This window comes from Erpetoichthys calabaricus, chromosome 17 (genome assembly GCF_900747795.2).
Source record: "Erpetoichthys calabaricus chromosome 17, fErpCal1.3, whole genome shotgun sequence".
NCBI classification, from domain to species: domain Eukaryota; kingdom Metazoa; phylum Chordata; class Cladistia; order Polypteriformes; family Polypteridae; genus Erpetoichthys; species Erpetoichthys calabaricus.
In genome coordinates this window covers 64,833,101-64,856,874 of record NC_041410.2, presented here as the reverse complement: position 1 = coordinate 64,856,874, position 23,774 = coordinate 64,833,101, and the positions used below count along the sequence as shown (strand labels likewise).

The following is a 23,774-nucleotide window of genomic DNA, read 5'->3' as shown; positions in this document are numbered from 1 at the left end:
AGGTATCATTAGCTTTTGTAGGACATGCTACTTGTGCTGCTGCTACAATACTTATTAATCCTTACAATTTCATTTTAATTTCAATTTCATTCATTTTATTTTTATGAATTTTCTTGTTAGAAATTTGTATTTGTAACCATTTTATTTGGCTGATTATAAAGTAAGCAAACCGTGAAGACTAACAAAGCAAATACAAACGTATACTAATAAGGAGTATCTAAAACAGAATTATTTAGATCAGTGAACTGAATATAAAGGAGCCACTGTAAAGAAGAAAAAATAACAGTGCAGGAGTTTAACAACTCAGTTCAGTAAGACTAATCCACTCTTGAAGATAAAATATGTACATTTTTAGCATGTCCCATTTAAACAGGAAGCAAACTCTGCTTGACTTGCATGTGTGCATTGCCACAAAAATATGATAAAAGTAAGGATGGAAATCTGACACAGACAGCCAAAGGGGTCTTTAAGACTAGGCTTTCTCAAACTAACTTGGGCATTTTATTTATCTGTTTCATTATTTGGCTTAGATGTGCTTCTTGCCTCCTTAGTCTACTCCTTCACCTTTTCTTCTCATCATCTTTACAGAATTTAGCTGGAACCAGTGAGGTGAAAGCATCACTAATCCAGACTACCAAGTGCCCCTTATGCAAGAACACCTTCAGTCAAAGCTAAGGTTATTTCTCCAATCTTTTGTAAACCTGTCCACACATCCCCATCTGCCCTGGCTTCATTTTTTTCAGTGTTATCCTGTAAGTGTTTCAGCCTCAGAACGATGCCATAGGGGAACCATTTTTGGTTCCCAAAAGACCCATCCACATGAAGGTTCCAGAAAGAGCCTTTATTTATTTAGATCCATAACAGGCTCTATATAGGAAGAGATGGTAAGAGACTTGTGAAATACCAATAGGTCACACTTGTGCTTATAATAACACAGGTTAAGACCAGGTTTTCTTATTCTGTCAGCGTCCTGATAGGTAGCCTACCGTACATTAAAGATTTCATTTTGTTAACATATTAGAAAGTTTTTCAAAGCACAAAGAACCAATTTCATATACAAAGAATCCTTTCCAGAATGAAAGGGTGCTTGGTCAACCAATGGTCCTACTAGGAACCACACAATCCAGTAAAGAACCATAAAATGCCATTAAAAACAGTATTTTTAAGAGTGCTGGAGGTTAAGTACATAAACCATATATTATCATATATTAATGATAAAATCAGGAAGACAGTATTACCAACCTGACTGAGTATAAAGTGAAGCTGGTCTTACACTCATTGGTTGCCCTGAGCCATGCAGGAAGATAGTGGGCAACGGTTAAGAAAAACCTTCTTTCTTGCTAAGAACTCCCCCCCACCCCCGCTATTAAGGTTGTTCGCCCCTGTAATGCAGGCTGCTACCACAGCATCACTCTTCCGCTCATGCTTTTATCGCTCCTGCTAGTATGGGCTGACGTCTCATCTGTGCCATTGAATCACTTGCACTATGCTGATAATGGAGCAGATGACTCCACTTAGTAGAGCCAAAAAATAGCTGAATGACAATAATCTTGCTCACTCTCTCATTAGCCTATAATTGGCATAAATGTCTTCTTCAGACTAAACTAAATATGTGTTCTCCTAAATTTGGCATAAGAAGCAGCAAGCCTCATTAAATTTAGTCACTGGCTTTGTGATTCTTTGTGAACACTGAACTGGTCCCCAGTAAAAATTATCTACAGTATCTATTTTATTGTACATTATTCCTTTATATGCATTTGTTTCTGCAGCCGTTCTGTTCTACTCAGTTAATTCGGTACACCTACTGGCTTGTCTCATACTCTTCATTTACTAATAATCTCTGTCCTTTTTTTAAAGCATGGACTTTCAGCAAGCTGACCAGACACAGGCAGAAGTAATAAATAAGATGAGGATCCATCGAACACATATAACGCTTGACAACTGACCTGAAAGCAAATGTTTAGATTGTGCTAATAAATTGGAGAAGCTCCCCTGGACATGGATGGAGCATGCAAACAGTAAACACAAGTAACTACAAGCAGGGTTTAATCAAAGGTTTACATTAAGATATCTGCAGTGTCTCTCCCCTGCCCTCTTTCATCTTCTTTTTTCAATTAATCAAACACTTTATTGTCATGGTATAACATAAAAAAATTACTTTTATAACAACCCAAAGGTGCAATTAAAATCCAAAAGGCAAATAGATAGATAGATAGATAGATAGATAGATAGATAGATAGATAGATAGATAGATAGATAGATAGATAGATAGATAGATAGATAGATAGATAGATAGATAGATAGATAGATAGATAGATAGATAGATAGATAGATAGATAGATAGATCACATACTCTGGCATTATATTGATAAAAAACAATATTAAATTAAAGAGTGATAAAATGCAGGTATAACAGACAATAACTTTGTATAATGTTAACATTTACTCCCTCGGGTGGAATTGAAGAGTCGCATAGTGTGGGGGAGGAACGATCTCCTCAGTCTGTCAGTGGAGCAGGACAGTGACAGCAGTCTGTCGCTGAAGCTGCTCCTCTGTCTGGAGATGATACTGTTCAGTGTATGCAGTGGATTCTCCATGATTGACAGGAGCCTGCTCAGCACCCGTCGCTCTGCCACAGATGTCAAACTGTCCAGCTCAGTGCCTACAATAGAGCCTGCCTTCCTCACCAGTTTGTCCACGACAGCAGTGTCATCAGCGAACTTTTGCACGTGGCAGGACTCCGAGTTGTATTGGAAGTCCGATGTATATAGGCTGAACAGGATCGGAGAAAGTACAGTCCCCTATGGTGCTCCTGTGCTGCTGACCACAATGTCAGACCTGCAGTTCCCAAGACGCACATACTGAGGTCTGTCTGTAAGACAGTCCACGATCCATGCCACCAGGTATGAATCTGCTCCCATCTCTGTCAGCTTGTCCCTGAGAAGCAGAGGCTGGATGGTGTTGAAGGTGCTAGGGAAGTCCAGAAACATAATTCTTACTGCACCACTGCCTCTGTCCAAGTGGGAAAGGGATCGGTGTAGCATATAGATGATGGCATCCTCCGCTCCCACCTTCTCCTGGTATGCGAACTGCAGAGGGTCAAGGGCGTGGTGGACCTGTGGCCTCAAGTGGTGAAACAGCAGCCGCTCCATGGTCTTCATCACATATGACATCAGGGCGACAGGCCTGAAGTCATTCAGCTCACTAGGACGTGATACCTTTTGGACTGGGGTTATGCAAGATGTTTTCCAAAGCTTTGGGACTCTCCCCTGTTCCAGGCTCAGGTTGAAGATACGCGGTAGAGGACTCCCCAGCTCCAACGCACAGGCATTCAGCAGTCATGGCAATACTCCATCTGGACCCACGAAGTCTCCTCAGCTCTCTGCTTACCTGGGCTGCTGTGTGGAGATTTTGACGTTTACATCTCCAGGATTTCATCGCCTTGTATTCACATAGAGAGCGAGACCTTCTCCTTTCCGCTTCCCACAGGTATTTGTGTCTCTGTCCGCTCTAACTGTGCTAAACCCAGGTAGCTCCATGTTAGCATCTGGGATGCTAGTCGTTAGCCACGTTTCACAAAAACACAACAAATTGCATCCTCTGTAGGTCCTGACATTTTTTCAGTTCGTCGATCTTATTTGGTAGTGAGTTCACATTTCCCTGGATCACAGAAGGCACCGAAAGCTTGTATCGCCACTTCCTTGCTAGCCGCTTAGCCTTTAGCTTACCACCGGCTCTGCTGCCATGATACCGCCTTCTTACCTCGTCAGGTAAATAGGGAACCACACCGGCATGGGCCTTTGTTCTCAGCGCTAGAAGTTGACTACCTGAATAGACGAGTCTCGGCGTGTAAAAATCCATTTCCAAGTAGTAAAAAGTGTCCAGGAAACGAGTCCACATAAAAGAAAGTGGTAGAAGTGATCAGAAAAATAGAGAAAAAGGTAGAAATATAAAGTGATACACGGAGCTGCTGGGAAAGCTGCCACTCACAGCGGCACCTGAGTCATACAATAGTTCAATAGTTCAAACATATAACAATATAATAAACAAATACAAAATAAAACCTAAAAACAGAACAATCATGCAAAATATATTAAAAAATTAGCAAGATGCCATATGCAGTGTTAAGTATTCAAGTAACCAAGAAGGATTATTACCGAATAGGTTTACAGCAGCATAAATCATTACTGCACATATTAGTAAACAGTGCATTACACATTACCAACACAACTTATTGTTATAATCTCAGACTGAGGAGATAATAGAGTTCAACAAGTGTACGGCATTTGGGAAAAAATATTTTTAGTCTATTGGTGTGTGTACAAATTGAATTGAAGCACCTGCCTGTTGGGAGGAACTTAAACAAGTGATGTCCAGGATAAGCGATGTCCTTCATGATGTTTTTAGCCCTTCTCACACAGCACATCCTTGTTTAGATGTTCAAGTAATGGCAGTTCAGTGCCTACAATGTCCTGTGTTGTTTTTATGACCCGTTGCTGGGCTTATTTGGCAGCTTTGGTGAGGCTTTTGTACCAGGCTGTCATGTAGTATGTCAAAATCCTCTATGTGGTGCTTCTGTAAATGTTGACCAAAAGTTTCTGGGGAAGGTTATCTCTCTTTATCATTTTCAGAAAGTAGAGGTGTTGTTGTGCTTTTACTACTGCCACTGAGGTGTTGTTAGCCCAGGAAAGGTGATGGTGACTCCCGGAAAGCTGATGACTCTCTCCTCTGCTTTGATAGTTACTGGACTATGAGTGGTCTGAGTAGTCCACAATGACTTCTTTGCACTTTTTGGTGTTTAAGACCAAGTTACTGGTGTCACACCACACTGTCAGGTTCTGAATCTCCTCCTTGTATGCAGCTTCATCGTTGTTTGATATAAGCCCAATGACAATGTCATTGTCAGCAAATTTAACTATAATGCTTGATTCGTTGGTGGGTTGACAATCAAGAGTGAAAAATGCATAGAGGAGAGGGCTTAGTACACAGCATTATAGCACACCAGTGCTCCGGGTCAGGGTGGTGGATGTGTGTTTGTCCAATCTGACAGACTGAGGGCAATTGGTGAGAGAATCCTGTCACCAGTTGCACATGGAGGGAGTTAATCCTATTGCTTGGAGTTTGTTGATCAGCTGGCTAGTTACAATGGTGTTAAATGCCGAACTGTAGTCAATGAAAAACATTCTAATGTAGGTGTTGGGCTTTTCCAATTGCAAGAGGGCAGCAAGCAGAGGCACACAGATGGCATCCTCAGTCGATCTGTTTGCCCGGATGGCAAACTGGTGTTGGTCTGCATCAGCTTTAACAAAGGCTTTGATGTGAGTGATTAGCAGTCATTCATAACACTTTGCGATGACAAGGGTGAAAGTGACTGGTCGATAGAAATTGAGAGACGATATCATAGGTTTTTTAGGAACAGGCACGATAGTCATTGATTTCAAGTATGTGGAGATTTGACATAAGGAGAGAGATAGGAGTTGACTATGTGTGTAAATACCTCCATTAGTTGGTCAGCGCAGGCCTGGAGCATACATCCTTGCACACCATCAGGACCTTCTGCTTTCCTTATGTTGATGTTGTTGAGTGCCCCCTATACTTTGTGTATGTGTAGGAAACGAGGCTGTGAGTTGAAGCTGACCAGAAACTCGTTATTATCTTTGTTAAACTGAGTAAAAAAAGGTGTTACGTTCCTCTGCTAGGTTGACATTGTTGTTGACTGGCGTATTTTGTATGTCATTCCTCTTTTTGTAATCCATGATTAATCGGATTCTTTGCCACATCCGCTGTTGGGTGGAGTTATTGTCAAAGTCCTCCTCAATCTGCTGTTTGTACTTAAGTTTTACAGAGCTGATTTCTCTCTTATCATTACTGCTGGCAGCTCTATAGGCTGGGGTGTCTCCTGATTTAAAGGCTATGTCCCTCACCTTGAGCAGCTGTTTGACTTCATTATTCATCCACAGTTTCTGATTCTTTTGTTAACAGTGACATTGTCCACACTGTAATTAATATAGGACAATGTGGATGAAGTATATACTATATATAAATCTGTCTGATAGAAAAATATATTCCAATCTGTGTGTTCAAAAGGGGTGGCACAGTGGCGCAGTGGGTAGTGCTGCTGCCTCAAAGTTAGGAGACCTGGGTTCACATCCCGGGTCCTCCCTGCGTGGAGTTTGCATGTTCTCCCCGTGTCTGCGTGGGTTTCCTCTGGGTACTCCAGTTTCCTCCTAAAGACATGCAGATTAGGTGCACTGACGATTCTAAATTGTCTCTAGTGTGTGTGTGTGCGCCCTGTGTTGGGCTGACACCCTGCCCGGGGTTTGTTTCCTGCCTTGCACCCTGGTGTTGGAAGCAGTCCGGGAGATGGCAACCTCAGGCCAAACTTTAACATACTGCTTCGTTTAACACTGATAACAAATGCTTTGTATGCAGGGACAAGAAACAAAGAGAGATGGTCAGACTGTCCAAGGTGGGGGGCATGGTATAACCTTATATGAATCTTTTATGTTTGTATAAACATGATCTAATATGTTTTCCCCTCTAGTTTTGCAATTTACATGTTGGCAAAATCTGGGAAAGACATTCTTAAGTTTCACTTGATTAAAATCCCAGGCGATGATAAAAATTCCATCAGGATGTGCGTTCTGTTGTTTACTAATGACATCATATAATTGCTCGAGTGCTACCTTAAAATTTGCTTGTGGTGGTATATATACTGCCATGACAATAACAACTGTGTGTTCTCTGGGCAAGTAAAATGGTTGACATTAGATATTCCCTATCCGGAGATCATAACTTGTTGATTATGATTGAATTAGTGCACTAAGCATAATTAATGTAAACACAGAGTCCTCCTCTTGTTTTTTTAATGGAGTGGGACATTCTATCGGCACAGAGAGTGTCTGACCTGCTAGCTCAACTGCAATGCCCAGTATGCTGGAATTCAGTCATGTCTCCAGAAAAATCAGAGAGCAGCAGTCCTTTGTAGTTTAATGTATGGCAATATACAGTTGGAGCTCATCCATTTTGTTAGCGAGTGATCTAGTGTTCGCAAGAAAAGCACTAGGGAGAGGGGTTTCATACAGAGCAGCTCTTAGTCTAGCTAGCGAACATACTTGTTTACCCCCCTTCTTCTTCCTATCCTTATGCCGCTTGTGCCATCTCCCTCCAGGGGAAAGAGTTAATGTTAGTCTCAGTGATCCGAGAATGTCCTCCGGTATTGCTTCTGAGTTATAATAACGATCTGTGCAGATCATTACAATCTGTTGAAACTTCTGCCGACTAATAAATTTTTGCACTCATTTATAAGACCATAATAGTCAGTATTAAAAACATTATTAACATAAGAGAGCACCTATTTTGGGGAACACAAAGCTGTAGCATTTGTTTATGACGCCATTTTCACCCTTCATTTTATCTGTCCATTCACATTTATGAGCCTACTCATAGCACTGGGTGTATAAAAGTCTAAACCTGCTCCAAACATAATGGGTAGAATGTAGTGCTGGGTGGTATACCGGTTCATACCAAAAACCGTTTTTTATTTTTGTTATGATGTGGATTTTTCCTATACCGCAACACCGGTTTAAATAGCCTAAACAACGTTCAGAATGTGGCGCAGCAGGAAACTGTTTACGTGGGGACCTTTTTCACTGCTGCACAGCTAAGCACACATACAACGGAGTACATGCGTTAGTGGAGGTATTGAATGGTGAAAATGGACGGAGAACAATCTGAAACTGAAGCTGTAGCAGACGATAAAGTTGAACAAGATGACACAGAAGAACTTTTGCTGAAAAAAGGAGCTGTGTCTGTTGTCTGGAGATGCTTTGGTTTTAAAAGGTCAGATGTGGGCCATTATGTTTAAATTTGTGAATACTGTTTCTATACTACTGGATAATACTGCAAGCCAAGTTGTACTTGTTTTATTTTTTATCAATACTGTGTAATGTACCTGGGTACTGTGTAATAGTGTGACGACATGTTGAATTTATTCTTGACATTTCCACTTTAATCTTGACACTTATGACGAGAAAAAAGTCGACATGTTGACTTTATTCTCGACATTTCTACGTTATTCTCACTGTTTACATCGAGATTAAAGTTGATATGTTGACTTTACTCTCGTAATTTGTCATTAAAGTAGAACATCGTAAACTAAACTTCATCTTAAAATGAATATTTAATTTACTAGATTTTCTCAAACCCCGTCATAAATTTTGTAGCACATTAAATGCTTTGTGTTAAGTGTTCTCCGAGCCATGTTAATCGCTATGTGCTTCTTAAACTGATTTCCTCTTGCACTAAGAGGAGGCACAGGCAGCGATTGCCGTACATAATATATAAATTTCATGATATACCTGCTCCCTGGACATTTAGAATGGTAAGATAAATACTTGATATCATTTTGTGGTAATGTGCAACCTGCGCATTACCAAGTTTATGTTGAAGAAGCCTTGAAATCGAAGCAGCGGTATTTATATGGTTATAAGGAAGTGCGCTCACCATTTGTGTGTTGAGGGCGCTGCCGCGGGAATGCGGGGCTGTCTAGCGGGTGAACGCTGGTCTGGACACACGTGGAGCCGGTATAATGGCCAGTACGGGCTCCACCGCAAGTGTTCATTTTTACAAGCCAGTGTCCTCGCAGCCTGCCTAGCGCAGGCGGTTTAAGGTGCAGCGTGCCTGAAAGGAAAAGCCGGCATTAGCCTATGTAAACTAGGTTGAGTCAGAGATGGGGATCTCATTTTGTAAGTAAATGATTTTACTTACTGGTTAGTCGGCAACGGGTGTGCTTGTGCTCAGCATAGCCGTTGGCCATCCCGGGGGGTGTATACGCGCGCGACCTACAGGGGTTCGATTTTAAGTACATAGTTGCTCGGGGCGTGAGGTAGACGCGATGGTAGATTGGCTGGACAATCTTGCCTGTTATATTTAAGGAGTTACCAGCCAACAGGGGTCATCAGTGGACCTAAAGGCGAGGTAGGAGTAAGCACTGCTGAGCTATTGTAGAAGCAGTTGTGATTTTTGCGGCTTTGTAAATATTCTTTTGTACACAGAGCTATATATCTCCTAGTGATTATTTTGGTGGAGGTATATATACTTATTTGGTGCTGGGATAATTTTGATTTTGGGTTTGGTGCAATTATTTTTGTATATACACACACTTGTTTTTGTTCTTTTGCATTTTTTTTTTCTTTCCTGTTGGAGGAACTTCTTGAGCCAGAGATAAAAGAAGACAAGCTTCATTATTGGAGTGTGTGTGTAGTTTCTGTAGTAGTGTGCTGTTTTTGTAAATACACGATAATTTTCCTCTTTTTTTCGTTTTTATTTATTTTTGAAGAAGTGTCAGTGCTGAAGGACTGTGTCTCAAAGCCCACCTGACACTACTGTATGTTTGGTTGTACAGCACCACTCTTGTAAATAAACTTGCACCATTCACCCTTCAATTTTTGTCTGTGTCTCATCTCTCCACTGATCCTGTTCGGTTCATAAACTATCAGATGTTCAGAGTGTAGGCTGGGGCCACTTCCCACTATATAGGATATCACACATTTTCATGATGAAATGTATTAATGCATGTATTAATCATGTGGGGGCACGGTGGCATGGAGGTTGCACTGCTGCCTCACAGCAAGGGTGTCTTGGGTGTACCCTGCCTTGAATTTGCATGTTTTTCTGGTGGGTTTACTCGGCATGCTTCAGTTTCCTTACAAAGTCATGTAGGATGTGGGGTTTTGTTCTGCTATATTGACCCTGCTAATGTACAGTGTATGTGTTTTCTCGTATTCACCCTGTGATGTGCTGGCACCCCGTTCAGGATTTGCTGCTACCTCGCACACAATGCTTACTGGGATCCCTGAATGGATGGCATAATTAAACGTGTATAACAAAGATTTTTTTTAAAGTTCTGAACACTCTATGGTCTAAGTTTATAACTAGTTTTAATTTCACAAAGACGTTTATCGTGTGGTGATTGGTTATGTGGAGAAAGAAAAAGGAAGGACAGGAACTCGGGGTTTGGTATGTCAGACAGAGACAGCACGGCCGCAATAAAGAAAGCCCACTCAGAAGAAAATCCATTGAATTCTGTGTTCGTGTCTCCGATCACCACATCACGAACCCAACATTTACACAATCATTAAGTTAAACCTGTGCAATACCCATTCATACATCCATGTTTTGGAGCCTTGTCACACCTGCCGTAAAGTTCTCTACACTGAACGTAGACCTGGGGACTCCTTACTGCGAGGGAGCAGGACTACCGCCACACTACCATGCATGTTTAATACCTGCTTTAATGCATTTCATCATGAAAATGATATCAAGTATTTATTTTAGCGTTCTAAATTTTCAAAGAGCAGGAATAGCATGAAGTGAATATATTCTGTGCGGCAATCGGTGCCTGCGCCTACTCAGTGCAGAGGAAGTCAGTTTAAGAAGTAGCGATTAACAACTGGGTCGGGGAACACTTAACACAAAACATTTAATGTGCTACATTAACTTATGAAGGGGTTTGAGAAAATCTAGTAAATTAAACATTGATTTTAGGATGTTTAGTTTACGACATTCTACTTTAATGATAAAATAATCTATGAGAATAAAGTGGAAATGTCGACTTTAATCTCGACATATAGTTTTTTTTTTCTTCACAGTGTCCTTTTTTTTTTTTCTTCACCGTGGCCCTAATACACTTCCGTAGGGCTATTCTACAAATAGCATTATAAATGCAACTTGCAGTTTTATTATTTATGTATATAGCTTAGCTTGAAGCAAGGTCCATATTAATGCAGTTTGCCTTAATGGTTCAGTTGGTAAAGATGTCATCACCAAGTTGCACTTGTTTTATTTTATTTTTATTTGGTGAATACTGTGTAATGCACCTGGGCTTGAAGTCTTGAAGTAATAGTATTATTACTGGAAGTTGCACTATTATTTATTTTATTGTTATTTATTAGTTAAAATATTATGCAGTTTAATGATGGTAAAGTTGTTTAAATAGTCACTTTAACGTGTCAGTGGACAGAGACTGTTAACATTAACAGAAAGTGTAGTTGGTTTACAAAAAATATTTACTATTTATTCCTTTTCTAAGACATGTTCAGTGCAATACAACTTTTGACAAGCACCTCTGGAAATTTTACTAAGTCTAAATACCTCTTTGGATGGTTGAAAATATGTTGTCAAAATTTTAGTTTAAGTTGTTTGCAAAATTTATTAAATAAAAAGGTTCTATATTTTAACTGCAACTGTCATGCAATGTGATTCCTTCTCTTCATTAGTGCACCCCCCCCCCCCCCCCCCTTGAAAACTATCACTTTATGGGGCCTTGCAAACCTGTATAAATACTTGTGTACACATTAAAATGTTGTTTTTTTGTACAATGTACAATTCTCATGACAGTGGAATAGGTTATTCTTAGCCAGTCTACTGCAGTAATTGCAGTGGAAAATGTGGTTAACATCCACTCATGCATGGGAAAAAAATACTGTTGAATACTGTGAAACCAGTATAATTTTGAAAAATAGCGTGATATAGAATCTTGCTCATACTGCCCAGCACTAGTAGAACGCAGAAAATAATTCTGAAGAGAAGCAAGTCCATGGAACAGTATATGCATTCATACTTGGTCAATTAACTTAAGCTGAGCTAAAACCAATATTTGCAGACATGTGCAACAGGGCACAGCTTGAAACCAAGGCCACCATGGCACCCAATTTACTAGTATACAGATTATAATGTACAGCATCTTCATCTGTTTCACTGATGTAACTTCTCTTTACTTATAGACGTACAGTATGAATTGCTATTTTATAACAATAATCATTGAACTAGTGTGATACCAAACATGCACTCATGTCATGTACAGAGGGCACAAATTCCTAGAGTGGTTGTCTACAGTATATTATATAGCCTACACATACAGTATGTGACAGAATTCTCAGTCCAGCTTTTTTTACAAGATACTTTTGCAAATCAATGTATTAACAGCATTAACTTGCTACTTTACAGCAAAGAACATGGATGACTGTAAAGAAATATTGACTCTATTGTTTGTTCAGCCTGTCCATTTTCTGCATCTACTTTTTCCAACTTTTCCATACTCAGTGTGGCCTAGTGACTAAGGCTACATCCACATGATCTTCATCCACATGGGAGTTTTCACATCGTTTATCTGCCCGTACTAAAACACCTGAAAACGCATATGATGGTGACCTTCGCTTACACCGGGCATGTGCGTAAACTGTGAGAAGGGACTGTGTAGTGAAAAATTCAGAGCCCTGTGAAAATTACATTCCCATGTGCTTTATACTCTTTCAAAACTATCAGCACACAAAGGACTCTGGCAGCATATTCACACAATAGAAAAAGAAAGAAATTCTTTAAGAATCCAAGGCAAATTGCACCTGTGTCATGTTAATGCACTGATTTCAATTGAAAGTCAGTCTGCAGAACTGGTGATGGTCATCTTGCCATTAAATAAAAACAAAGTAGATGTTAAAATGATACTTTAAAAAAAGTCTTTAGCTTTATCTTTATTTACAATATTACTGATTACAAGCAGCCCCCATCAATATGAGCACATATGCATAACTAACTCAGCAGAGAAAATAAATAAATACATTTGTGCATCTGTATCTTTGCTTTGTGACCTGTTGTGGTCTGTAGAGGGCATCTCATAGCCTCCTACCCCTTAACACTATTTTACAGACATGGTTTCCATGCACACATGCTTTTATTTGATGGCTACCTTACACCAGTCCTTTCCTTTCTTCATTCACGACTATAATACAAGTGTTTAGTCCAACTCCTCTCCTGACTCTGACTTCTCGAGTGGAAAAAAGTGGCTCCCTTTAATGCCAGACCCAGGAGTACATCTGGGTAAAAGAGGAATTACTCCTAGGTCAGGCAGGAGCCCAGAAAAATAGGGACAGCTCTCCCTTGCAGCTCCCCCTGTCAGAACCCGCAGAGTCCAGCAGGGCTACCCCATGGGACTGCCACTCCCAGCATCCTCTGCAGGAACATGAATGGGCATACTGGCCCAGGAATGCTGCCAGACAGCATTCACCCTTCGGAGGCTATCTCCTATTATCCATCCACTACACTGGCCTCCCTGCCAGGTAAGAGTATGGGGGCTTATCCCAGCTCAAATGTTAATGCACCTCTGCCATCCATTACATTGTTTCACTCAGTCCTGTAATATTTTGAACTTATCTGCATTCTATACCCATCCATTTCGTTAAGCGTCTTGTCATTAATTTTGCTGCAAAATTCACTCCTCCTTACACATTAGTTATAAGTCATAAACATTTATAACAGGCTGTCAACTGAGTTATTTAAAATTTGATTTTCACACGGCTCTGAATTTTTCACTCTAACGATAAAGGTCACCAGCCATGGGATTTATCGCAAAGCAGTAGTGACCAGTAAATAATTTGCTTTTTTATGTATTCAGCATTCAAACTTTACAAAATGTCATTTAGATACATACAGGTAAGCAGCACAACAACTGCCATTGAAAGCACTTTTTATGCATGCTTTGTCAGAAAATGTTTTTCTTCCGTGAAGGGTGACCAGTCAAGGAATGAGCTGTTGTAATGAGCAGCATTGAGTCAGGGAAGGGCCATGAAATAGGCACTAACGCCTTAGTCGTCACAATATAACAATATTGACTTGGGTGATGTTCATTACAAAAAAGACAATGCTAAAAACACACATGCAAAAAACAAAAAATAGACATAGCCAATAGATTCAGTGACTTCTAAAACCCCAGTATCTTTACTCAGATAATTTTTAGAAATCAAGGAACAGTTGGGAAAAAAATAATATCATAAGGCAGGTCATGACAGTATGGTGCTAGTGGGTAAATGGATTAGCTGCTCATACAGTACAAGATATAAGATACAAGATACAACAGAATCCCGTATAGACTATACTGAAAACCAGTGTGCTGTATATGCAAAGAGACTCAAAGATGAAACGTAATTGAGAAACAAACTTTGTTTGGATGCAAAAAATCACTCATATTTTTCATCAAAACCAAAATCTTAACCCCAAAAATCATTGTCGATATCAATGTTGCAAAGTTTCTTTAACCAGAAACTCCTTCAAATACATACCAAATGAAGAAGGTTTTGCTTTTTTTCAATCCAAAGTGATGATCTGGAAATGATCAGGACTGACCTTTCCGTGGTTACTTAAAACTGGTATTGTGCTTCCTGAGTGGGTATCCATGGCAGCCAGGCCAAAAGATGCCAGCACCCACTAAGCAGAGTTGGAAAAGACTTGAAAAGTATTTAACATCTTTGGGACAGCAGTGTATTTCAAACCTCTAATTTGGAAGAAAAGTCATAAATAGCATTCATAATAAACATAGAAAAATATTTAATTAATATGAGCTATAACAAATAAGAAAAATACTAATAAGAAGAGTATTGGTAAAACCAAACATTAAACAGGAACATTGGCCAATCAAATGGCAGTCTGACAAATCAGATGGTGCCTTCTTAACCAATGATAACGGCGTTTCCTTTTCGAAGCTTCCATAAAAGTTAGATAGTTAAACCAAACAGAGTAAGGCAGAGGGACTTTTTGTAATGTTTCCCTATGAACTTCATTAAGGATCTTGTGGACTTATTTTTTAACATTTGTTTTTTATATTTTTCAAACTTATTGTTGATATTTTAATTTCAATATTTTTGTGGCATAAATTCAGTGGTCTTTTTTCTAACATGTTGCTTGGTCACAGACATCACTGTTTGTGGGGATTTTGTATATGGCTGTGATGGATGTTGCTGTGATGTGAAAAGGATTTTTCTTTTTGCATGACGTCACAGGGCATTTCCTGTGTAAGATGGTGGTGCATAACTCCTTGTACACAAACTTTAAAATAAAGAACAAATCCATCAATCCATCAATTACTGGTGTGTATCTTTTTTCATATTAAGTTACTTGTGGTTTTTCTCACCATGATTTTTGGTTAGTAATTCTGGATTTCTCAGTTCCATATATTTTGTACTTTCCCGGGGCTTCATTTTTGAAGCTTGCATACACACAAAAAAAGGCTTGAAATATGCGTATGCAAATTCCCACGCTAAAGTCAGGACTTATGAAAAAAACTTGACAGGGGAACATGTGTATATTTACGGCAACTGTGACCAGCTGAATGACAACTCACGTGTATAATGACTCATATCACCAAGCTGTTCATACAACATTCATTGATGTGACAAGCATATTACACCTTAAAAAACATGAATTTGATGCACAGAAAGTATTAGTTCCCATTTAAGAGGGTTGATACGATGTATTTGCACTGAAGAACTTTTTTGGTTTTTCATTAGTTTACATCGGCTACATGTTGTTGCTTCTCAGGAAACTAACCAACAGGTCAGGAATATCTCAGCCAAGCTTCACTCCATCATGCCCACTGTGCTGGAAGCCATTAACCGACCAGTGGGGTACTATATCCAGTTTTTGAATGGTGTGGGTACACAAAGCATAAAACATAACATGTTTTTGCTATCATAAAAAGGTCATTTGCTGCACTGTCTGGTTCTCCTAATATAATCAGAGCAATTGACTGCACTCATATTGTAATAACAGCACCTAGAGAGAATGGAGCTGCTTTTGTTAAGTGTAAGCAGTTACATTCCATTAATGAACAAGTCATCTAAGAAGTACGTAACTGCCAAATGTTGTGTCTCAGTCACCTGGGTCAAATCGTGCTTCATTTATTTTGAGGTAAACTAGCTTTGACAAATGTGATGGTGCTGTACATGGTGGGTGGCTTGTTGGTAAGGCAAATGGCTGAACCCTCAGTTTTTCATATGGCCTGTGCTATTCACTGTAACAGCAAACATGTAATTAAACATGTCTGGTTGATAGTGGCTACCTGCTCAGGCGATGATGCCTTATGCCTTTCCCAGAGCCCCAGATTGTGGAGGAGAGGCACTGTAATGTAGAAATGTGCTTATGCCAGGTTTTATAAATCTAATTTACTTTTTGATGTATGCCTTTTCCTGTTTTTGGTGCATATTTTCATGCTTGAATCCACACTGAGTTTTATAAATGAGGCCCCAGGTTTTCTTGTGAGTTTTTGTCTTGCCCACTCACCTTGTTCATCTCCTGGGGCCTCATGTATAAACAGTGCGTACGCCCAAAAATGTTGAATACTCCCGTTTCCATGCTCAAATCGCGATGTATAAAACCTAAACTTGGCGGAAAGCCACGCACATTTTCACGGTAGCTCAAACCCTGGCATACGCAAGTTCTCTGCTCGGTTTTGCAAACTGGCGGCACCCAGCGTCAAACAGTGCTTTTGCTCCAGTGTGTTTCCTTTTCTTTTTAGATCCACATCCCTGACGGGGCTTTATCATATACACTGAAATTAACTGCATATTGTTAATTAGTTTAAGGCATCTGATTTTAATTAACCTGTAACAATATAATGGTCCACGGAATGGCCAAATTATTCCAAATACCATAGTTGCTTTAGTGTTGTTACTCTCACTGCACCTTCTTCTTCTACTTTTAGCTGCTCTTGTTAGGGGTTGCCACAGCGGATCATCTTTTTCCATATTACTCTCACTGCACCACTCGGAGAAGCTGATCGAAACTGAATTATCGGTATACAGAATCAAGCTCATGCTGCCTAAACCATCAGCTACTGTATTTGAACTGCTCTCATCCGACAAATGCTTCAGAGCCTTTCTTGTACGGACCTCGCGGTTCAGAAACAGTTTCATCCCAAGAACTATAAATGCACTCAATCAATCCATCAAGAGCTCCTTATAGAACTGTTTGTACCTACAAGTACAATTACCTCACTATAAACTTGCGATACAGTTATAATATTGCACAACTTTCACCACTTTATAAAGCGCATATTTACATATGATGACAATATCATTTTTAAGATGAAATGCAGCAAAACATGTTTATTACATTATATAGATAAAATGTTAACGTCATTTAAATAATCTATATTGTTAATAATTAAACATGTGAGGACACAGTGGCGCAGCTCTAGCTAGTTCAGGGATTGTTCCTGCCTCGCAATGTATTCTTGCTGGGGTTGGTGCGACACTGGAAAGATAGATGGATAGAATAATTAAACATGTAGTACGAAGATATTTCAATGTTCCTTAAACGTTTTGAAGAATCGGCATTCTAAGCTTACAGATGGCTTAACATCTATTACAGAGCTGATTGTGTGGTGATTGGTTACTTGCAGAAAGAAAAGGAAGGACAGGAATTGGGGGTTAGTACGTTCTAAAGAGACAATACTGCTGCAATAAATTATTTCATCGAAGGTCACACATGGCGCAGCAAGCATCTTGCGGGAGGCACGAACAATCTGTGGACGAGGCGCCTGCTCATCACTATCACTGCACCACCGTGTTCCTATGTTTAATAACATGCTTTAATTCCTATTATCATGAAAATTATATCAAGTATACATCTCAGAATTTTAATTATTCAGAGACCTGTAATATCATGAATGTAATGGATTGATTCTGTGTCCTGTCGGAGGAAGAGAAAGCCCATTTAAGAAGCACGTAGTGATTCACACACGTAGAGCATATAGAAAAACACATACAAAACAAAGCATTTACGTGCTACTTTACGATGGTATTTGAGAAACTAGTAAATTAAATGATTTAAAGATGAAGTTTATGATGTTCTACTTTAATGACTAAATAAACTACGTGATTGAAGTGGAAATTTCGAGATTAAAGTTGGCATTTCAAGCTTTTTTCTCAGTGTCCTTATTTTTTTTTCTTTTCTCTGTACCCTAATAAGCTTTCATATGACACTCAAATGGTGGGCTACGACTCACCTTTTCATGGCGACTTTGATATATGACCGCTTCTTTTTTATTTCAGGCACTGTGCATCATGGTGAACTTGAGCTTTTGAGTTTCTCCGACACTTTGTCACTTGATCAACTTCCTTTTGTTGATTATATCATTGTTTAAACCAACAAATAGTAAGTTTTTCCTTGCCTCCACTGAAATTCTTTCATTTTCCCCCGTGCTTTTGCCATTGTCTTGTCACAGAAGGCTGAGCTTAAGGGCTATTTATATTGATTTGCATATTCAAAGAGGCGTAATTCTGGGAGGAGTTGGGGTGGGACAGCAGGTGCGTGCACGTGCGTTACTTTTCACGCTGACTGGGATTTATGTAGTTGAAGAATATGGAAGTTGGCGTTCGCACAGATTTATGCATCTGGATTTTTTTGTGTGTACGAACATTTCCACTTTTGTCCGTATGCCATGTTATAAGGTGAATTCTACGCATGGCGTTATGCATGAGGCCCCTGGTTATTTACTTAACCACTAAAATAAATGTGTCAGTTGGACAGCCTGTTTGCTACTTAGGCCCAATACTTTATGGCAAAAAACAGGAAGAGAATTTGAAATAGAACTGAGTTCAAAATATTACTGGGCAAAATAACCAACAACCAAATCAAAAGGAATAGACAGACTCAATGTTGGAATAAGTTTTGAGAAAAGCGATATCCCTTGAATATAAATTGATAGAGAAACTTTCCTTCTCTTGCTAGTAGAAAGGTTTGTTCATTTATTGAACTAATCTACAGCTTGCTCTTAAATACAATGACAGGCAAAACCATATGATATTGTGATGTTCAATATAAAACACACTCCCAGAAGAAGTATGGCATCATTGTAACCAAAACTCCAAAATGTTGGAGCAAAACCCTCACCATCAACAATAAGTAATATAAAATAAATATAAGAAGATCAAAATGTTACAACCTCCTCTTAAATTATAACAACAGTGAAGTATTGCCACTCCTCATATAGTGATGGCATGTTCTAGTTTAGCAAAGTCCCATAGATGGGGACTGTCGGTAGAGATTCACAAGTCCCTCTCTTGTTTTTGTTTCACCATGTAATTTTACAGACAGTTTGTATTCTGCAATAGTCAAGCACCCTCAATGCTTCACGCTACATACACTTGTGAGCAGTTAACTATCTAGACAGGGTGACCATTGCCTTGATGCACTATTATGCCTACAAACACAGCCACCATTAACTTCAAACTAAGTGGCAGCCCTCCTACTAAGCCACATAATGTGCTGCCTTCATGTGGCATAGAATTTTCTGACCTACCATCTGTGACATAGCACCTTCCCACTTCGTTCTGTTCTTATGCATTTCTAGTCTGAGTTTTGGAAGAAGTGTGAGGTTCTTGTTGATTTGATAGTTGATGTGCACAATTAAAGTTTTTCTGTTTTTTTTTTTTTGAAGAAACCAAACATTACTCAATAGTTGCCTATACTCTTGCATGAGCATACACAATGTGAATTTCTTATTTCGATTATCTGCTGTTGTATTTAATGTCTGGAGTTATATCCCTTGTCTGTGTTGTATTCTTTATCAGTTGTTGGTCTTGTGTCACTGTTACTAATCTGTGGGAGACATGACAATAAATGTGAACTTGAACAAAGAAAATGTGAGATTGCCATCACTCCAAATTCAACATGACAATTAAATACCAATTTTGGATGAGCTTTTTATTATTTTATATAATGTAATTAATGCCATCAAAACATAATGAATTCAGGTAACCATGAATGTATCTCTGAATTCTTCCAATGGAAGATACAATTTTGAGTGGTGTTTATGTGAACATTTCCCACTGGGAAGCTTGCATTTTCCAATATTCCTACAGCACATGAACGCAGCAACAGGTCCCACTCGTGACACCCAAAGCCAAAACTTCCATATACCAACACATTATTGGCTAAAAGAGGCAGGATGTTCAGTCTATGCTTCATTCTTGTTGGTCTCAGAAGTAGCAAAAATAAAACTTAAAATGAATAGATCTGACTGACTATGTGGCGGCCCTGCAGTTGATATGTTCCTTTTGAACCCAGACACATAATATTAACAGAGGAGAGTACAATGTGCTTTTATTTTTCTTCAAACAGGGCTTCCAAACCCCAAGGTGCAGGAACAGTGTAGTGTTCTTCATCAATCAATAATTAAATAAATAAATAAGCATAACCAGTGCCTCAAATGGAGGTTGAAACCAGCAATAAATAAAGTTTATAAAACCCACAACGAAAAACTTACAGATCTCATATTTCCTTTCCATTCATCTCATGTCAGCCCAGCAGGTCTTTCTTTCTGCATTTCCCACAGCTCACTATTTCAGCTCTTCTAAGCTGTTGGAGACACTGACACCTTTGTTCCAACCTTCGTTCTGACTGTCTCCTTCAGCATATGACAGAACACTCAGAGTCTGACATCCGCATCTTGCTGCCTGCTGCTTCTTCTTCTCACATCCCCCCTCATCATATATGGGATTCCTAGGAGACTACTTTGATCATTCGTTGCTCCTCAGTTGTGCTCAGCAAGAAATAATCCACCCCTTGAGTGTCACACGCTTACTCCTCCACAGGGTCAATGACTGCCTGACTCCTGACTGCCATGCTGAGTGACACTCCTGAATTTCTGACTCTCTTTTCTTCTTTCCTTCTGTTCTGATTTTTAGCCTGCCTACCTCCCCAGCTCTCTGCTCAGGCTCGTTCTAAACTGTTAGGGGTGCAGGTGCCTTGATTATGCACCCCAGAGCACTAATGAGGAAACTGGCTGGTCCATGCACATCTGCATGTGAATGCAGGCATGCAGGTTCCCTCATAAGCAGTCCGTGCATGCACCTATGCTCACCCGGAGCCTGAGTACACTGTTTTTTTTTTATTTTAAACACGCACCGTCACAGACCTCTCTCACTACAGTATAGCCAGTACTAGAATTTAATGAACCCAAGTGCAAAAAAATAAATCAGGATGCCCTCATGTGAAATTAAAATAACTCCAATTGAAAACTGACCACTGCCAATGAAAGATGTCAAGCATGTAAGCTACATTAAAGGTCAATAGCCATAATTAACGTTTATGGAGTTGTGTTAGTAATAACACCATTACCCCTTTCTTTCTAATTTCAATAATAAAACAAAACAACAACCATGCAGTCACCATCAGTCCTGCAGCCCCCATGGGCCCAGGTGGAATCGTTCTGCTTGCAGTACCTATAGTGTTACCACTGGTATCCCCTATTCTGCTCATACAATGAAAACAGGAAATGAAGCACAATTTAAGAGAATCATCAATTCAAATAGGTGAAGACAAAACTCCTAAATTGAACACACAGGAATCTAAAGAGTTCTCTGCTTTTCCTCCAATTCCTAATGACATGAGTAAGTATGGACGTATTTATGAACGTTCTTTTCAATAGAATAGTGTCCTGTTCTGAGATTATGCTCGATACTTTCAGTACAGGCTTCTGACACTCACCACCAACCAGTCAATGAAATAAATAAGGAAAAGAATGGGTGGCTGGATGGAAATCTAATAAGGCATTAAATAGTATATAGATTCACAGGTGCAGTGAAAAAGAGGCCATTCGTAATTCTTAGTCACAAAATTCTGGATTTTTTTTTTATTAAAAAAAATTCTGAATGCAATTGAGGCAGCATGGAGGTACAGTGGTAGTACTGCTGGCTCACATTTAAGAGACCAGGGTTTGCGTCTCAGATCTTTCCTTATACAGTCTGCATCCTCCCACAGTCCGAAGACATGCAGGTTAGGTGAACTGGTGACTCTAAATTGGCCCTTTTCTGTGGTTGGGGTGTGAGTGTGTGTTCACCTTGCAATGGAATGTGCCCTGTCCACGGTTCCAGAAGACCCTTGAGACCCTGTTCAGAAGTAAGCAGGTTTGAAAATGACTGACTGACTGACAGAATACACTTGGAAACAAATCACACTTTTCTTACCAAAGCTTTGATCTGATTATCAAAAGAAAAAATGCAGAAATAATAAAGAAAATCATTTCCACAGCATTGGTCTGTGATGCATGTAGAGTGAAAAACACAAAAATGGAGAGGCTTAACCTTCCTGCTGCTATTGGTATAGTGCTCACTATACATTAAGAAGCTAGCTGCTGAGAACAGGTGCTTCTGTTAGTAACGTTGGGATTGGAAAATCTATAATTAGGAGGGACAAAAATTCTAACCTATGTAACTATGGGGTGTTACTAAAGACTCTAGAAAACCAATGGTATATATTATCAAAAGGCCATTCCTGGGAAATCTATGCAATGCACCTGGTGGCACCCACCAGTGGATCTTGACAACTAGTAAGCGCTGCTCAGTTCACTTACATTCTTTATTTCCACCAAACTAGTTATGGAGAATTATACCGGTCCATTTTCTTCCTGTTTCAGTTTTATTTGAATGGATTGGTAGGGGGCAATTCATGCATATACTTTACACTGCTGTGTACCCAGACAAATGATCACACATTTTTCTCTTTGTGATGTTAAGTGTACTGATTTGTTTAAGGGGCAGCATGGTGTCACTGTGATAGTGCTGCTGCCTCACAATTAGGAGACCAGGGTTCATGTCCCGGGTCCTCTATGTGTGAAGTTTGCATGTTCTCCCTGTGTCTGTGTGGGTTTCTTCTGGGAGCTTTGGTTTTCTCAAATAGTCCAAAGACATGCAAGTTAGATGAATTGTGGACACTAAATTGGTCCTAGTGTGTGTTTGGTGTGTGTATGTGTGTGTGTATTCATTCTGTGATGCACTGACACCCTGTCCAGGGTTTGTTCCTGCTTTGTGCACCATGCTAGCTGGGATAGGCTCCAGCACCCTGCAACTCTGGTCTGGATTAACTGGGTTAGAAAATGACATGACATTATTAGTTTATCATAAGCAAAGGTCAATTGAGAGCAACTGCCTGTTCACACAGGAAATGTTTACACCAGCCAGTCTTAACACTCATTTTTTCCAGCAGCACTGAACTGGAGCACAAAGAGGTCAAGTCTATCATTGCTGGGAAAGCAATTTCCCAAAAAACTTCTTTTTAAATCTCATACTACCTGTGGAACAGAGAAGAAGATGCTCATGGCCCATGCCACAGACAGCATGATCTTGTTCTTTTTCTTTGCTTCGTTAATGGCCAGAGGATTCAATATGGCGGATTGTCGATCCAGGCTAATCACCACAGTAACAAAGGCTCCAGAGTACATAGCCAAAAGCTTGAGGAACATAAGAACACGACAGGCCACATCCCCAGCCCACCATTGCAAAGTGATATTCCAGATGGCATCCACTGGCATGACAATGAAGGTGACCAGGAGGTCAGCAATGGTCAGGTTGATGATCAGTATTCTTACATGTGATTTCCTCTTGCTGCTAGTGCTCGCTGTCCACAGAACAGCCAAATTACAGAAGGTGGATACAGTGAATAGGACAAAAGTCATGATGACCCTAACCTTGGCTGCAGTGGAGAAAGTGGGCAGCTGGAGTGGATTTGCACTTGAGTTAGGGTACCAGAGGAGGAAAGAGCTGGAATTAGACTGTAGTGTTGGAGATGGGAAAATCCCAATGAGGCCATTAGACAGATTCATATCAGTAGAGTACATTGCAGTCAAGCCTTCCTGAAGTTTATCAGCTGCTCCAAAAATGTTATTTATACAAACAGGGCAGAGAGGCAGGAACCTGCAAGGCAAAACATCAGAATATAAGAATCCAAGCTCTTCACTGATAAAAACCAAAAGAGCTTCAAGATTCTGGCAATGAACTTTTAGAACGCCAAAAAGATAGCACAAAGTATTAATAGAGGCAGCAAAAAATTAGAGAAATGAATGACATTGCTGGAGAGGGAAAATGATTACATTTGATTAGCATATTGGGAGAATTTATTTGATTGAAACACATTTACAAATCCATCAATCAATTTCCAAA

General features: G+C 39.7%; 1 protein-coding gene across 1 annotated transcript in view; it reads right to left on the bottom strand.

Moving 5' to 3' along the window:
• LOC127526099 (gonadotropin-releasing hormone II receptor-like) overlaps positions 1-23,522 on the bottom strand; it is a 29,250-nt gene extending 5,728 nt beyond the window's left edge. Inside the window, exon 1 of the mRNA XM_051920261.1 lies at positions 22,907-23,522. Coding sequence (XP_051776221.1) covers positions 22,907-23,452 — 546 coding nt within the window. The 5' untranslated portion in view covers positions 23,453-23,522. The remainder of the gene's footprint in view (positions 1-22,906) is intronic.
• Positions 23,523-23,774: the final 252 nt, after the last annotated feature.